The following is a 2,585-nucleotide window of genomic DNA, read 5'->3' as shown; positions in this document are numbered from 1 at the left end:
GTTTGTGGTGGTCGTGGGGGGGGGGTCCTGCTGCTGCTGCTGCTGCTGCTGCTGCTGGGGATGTAATGCGGCTGCTGATGCTGGGGCTGCTGCTGGTGTTGCTGCTGCTGCTGCTGCTCAGGCTTTGAGGGAGGTGAAGATCAGAGAGCGGCTGAGTCACCCGAATATTGTTGACTATAAACATTCTTGGCTAGAGGCAAGTTGCTGCTGCTGCTGCTGCTGCTGCTGCTGCTGCCTTTGTTGCTTTTGCTGCTCCCCCTTTTGTCTGCGTTGCTGCTGCTTTATTTGCTTCCTTTTTTGTTTGTTTTTTCTTCTTTTGTCTTTTGCTTCACTTGTCTTTTTACCCTTTATTCCTCTCTGTTGCTGCTGCTGCGCCTCTCCTCTCTGCTGCTGCTGCTGCTGCTGCTGCTGCTGCTGCTTCCACAGATGCACAGGGCCAACGACCTCAGCCCCACAGTCCCGTGGCTTTTCATCCTCATGGAGTACTGCAACGCAGGTGCTGCTGCTGCTGCTGTTGCTGCTGCTGCTGCTGCTGCCGATCGTGCTGCTGCTGCTGCTGCAGGCGATTGTGCTGCTGTTTGTGCTGCTGTTGCTGTCGTTGAGCTGCGCCTGCTGTGGACCGTGCTGCTGCTGCTCCCTTTCAGCTGCACCTGTTGCTGCTGCACTGAGATGTGCTTTCCCTGCTGCTGCTGCTGCTGCTGCTGCTGCTGCTGCTTCAGGGGACTTGGAGTCTCTGATAGACTTCATGTACAGTGGACGTGCTGCAGTTGCTGTTGCTGACGAAGTGGCTGCTGCAACAGCAGCAGCAGGCGTGTCGGCGGACACTGCAGCAGCAGCAGCAGCAGCAGCAGCGGCAGCAGCAGCAACGACGCCGTCGACTCCGTCGTACGTGGTGGCAGCAGCAGCAGCAGCAGCTTCAGCAGCAGCCGCTGCAGCAGCGCACTGCCCCTCATCGCCCCTGGCGTCCTGCTCCCCCGCGACAGCAGCAGCAGCAGCAGCAGCAGCAGCAAACTGCAGCCTCAGCAGCAGCCACGTCTGGCGGCTGCTGCTGGATATTCTCTTCGGGCTGCAGCACTTGCATCACTCTGGGATAGTTTACAGAGACATGAAGCCTGGCAACATTTTGCTGGACTGCCGCCGCGCGGGGCCTGCTGCTGCTGCTGCTGCTGCTGCTGCTGCTGCTGCTGCATCTCCTGCTGCTGCTGCTGCGGCGTCGCCCACGGGCCCCATTTCAGCGGCCCAGGCCGCGGCGGCGGGCGGCGCCGCTGCCGCCGCAGCTCCTGCAGCAGCAGCAGCAGCAGCAGCAGCAGCAGCAGCAGACAGCAGCAAAGTTGTCCTCAGGGCCCTTTTGGCAGACTTTGGAACAGCAGAACTTTCAGGAATGGTCCGAAGGGGGGGGGGCCCCGGGGGCCCCCGGGGGGCCCCCGAGGCCCCCCGGGGCTTCACTGGCACTGTAGAGTTCACTGCGCCGGAGCTGCTCGAGGCTAACGGCGTGGTGCGCCTGCTGCTGCTGCTGCTGCTGCTGCTGCTGCTGCTGCTGCTGCTGCTGCTGAGGTTGCTGATGCTGCTGCGGTTGCTGCTGCCGCACTGGCTGCACCTGCCGCAGGTTCCAGAGGGGAAGCGAAACAGCAGCTGCTGCTGTGGCTGTTAGCGTAGCTGGCGCTTCGCGCTGCTGCACGTGCTGCTGCTGCTGCTGCTGCTGCTGCTGTGCTTGCTGCTGCTGCTACCTAACCTGCTGCTGCCTAGCTGCTGCTGCTGCTGTCGCGCTGCCGCAGCTGCCGTTGCTGGCGCTTCTGACGCTGCTGCGGCTGCTGGCCGCCCTTGCCGTTGCTGCTGCTGCAGCTGCGCCGGCTGCTGCAGCTGCTGCTGCTGCTGCTGCTGCTGCTGCTGCTGCTGCAGGAAGGGGGCGCAGTGTATGACCCCAAGGGGGATATGTGGAGTTTAGGATTAATAGTGTTTTGTCTTTCTTTTGGATTTGTTCCTTATGCTGCTAAAGACCCTCAAGCAGCAAGAAGGGCCATACTGCAGCACACGAAAATCAACATGCCCGCGCACCCCAGAAGGTGAGGGTTTAGGGTTTAGGGTTTAGGGTTTAGGGTTTAGGGTTTAGGGTTTAGGGTTTGGGGGGTGGGGCTTAGGGTTTGGCCTCTGGGGCTTGGGGTGGGCGTCGCGGGCTGGGAGCTGCTTCGGGCTTAGGGTTTAGGGTTTAGGGTTTAGGGTTTAGGGTTTAGGGTCTAGGGTGTAGTGGCGCAGCCTTTTAGCGCCTTTTGCCAGACCCTAAACCCTAGCCCCAAACCCTAGGCGCAGCCTCGCAGCTCTTGCTTTTGCTGCTGCTGCTGCTACTTCTGCTGCTGCTGCTGCTGCTGCTACATCTGCTGCTGCTGCTGCTTCTGCTGCTGCTGCCTTCCCAGGCCCCCCAACTTGAAGCTGTTGATAGAGGCCCTCACCCAACGGGTAAGCTGCCACCGGCTCCTGTGTTTTGGGGTTTAGGGTTTAGGGTTTAGAGTTTGGGGTTTAGGGTTTAGGGTTTAGGGTTTAGGGTTTAGGGTTTAGGGTTTAGAGTTTAGGGTTTAGGGTTTAGGGTT

The 2,585-nt window shown here is 60.3% G+C and overlaps 1 protein-coding gene across 1 annotated transcript in view; it reads left to right on the top strand.

Moving 5' to 3' along the window:
• Positions 1-426: 426 nt before the first annotated feature.
• The window catches only part of ENH_00006260 (Protein kinase domain-containing protein , related), a gene marked incomplete at both ends in the record, with an annotated part of 4,412 nt that continues 2,253 nt past the window's right edge, over positions 427-2,585 (top strand). Inside the window, 4 exons of the mRNA XM_013578540.1 lie at positions 427-496; positions 720-1,495; positions 1,900-2,063; positions 2,412-2,454. Of these exons, the coding sequence (XP_013433994.1) occupies positions 427-496; positions 720-1,495; positions 1,900-2,063; positions 2,412-2,454 (1,053 nt within the window). The remainder of the gene's footprint in view (positions 497-719; positions 1,496-1,899; positions 2,064-2,411; positions 2,455-2,585) is intronic.

This window comes from Eimeria necatrix, genomic scaffold (genome assembly GCF_000499385.1).
Source record: "Eimeria necatrix Houghton genomic scaffold, Enh_scaff1185, whole genome shotgun sequence".
Lineage (NCBI taxonomy): Eukaryota > Apicomplexa > Conoidasida > Eucoccidiorida > Eimeriidae > Eimeria > Eimeria necatrix.
The sequence above is the reverse complement of the archived record's forward strand: the minus strand, read 5'-3'. Positions and strand labels throughout refer to the sequence as shown.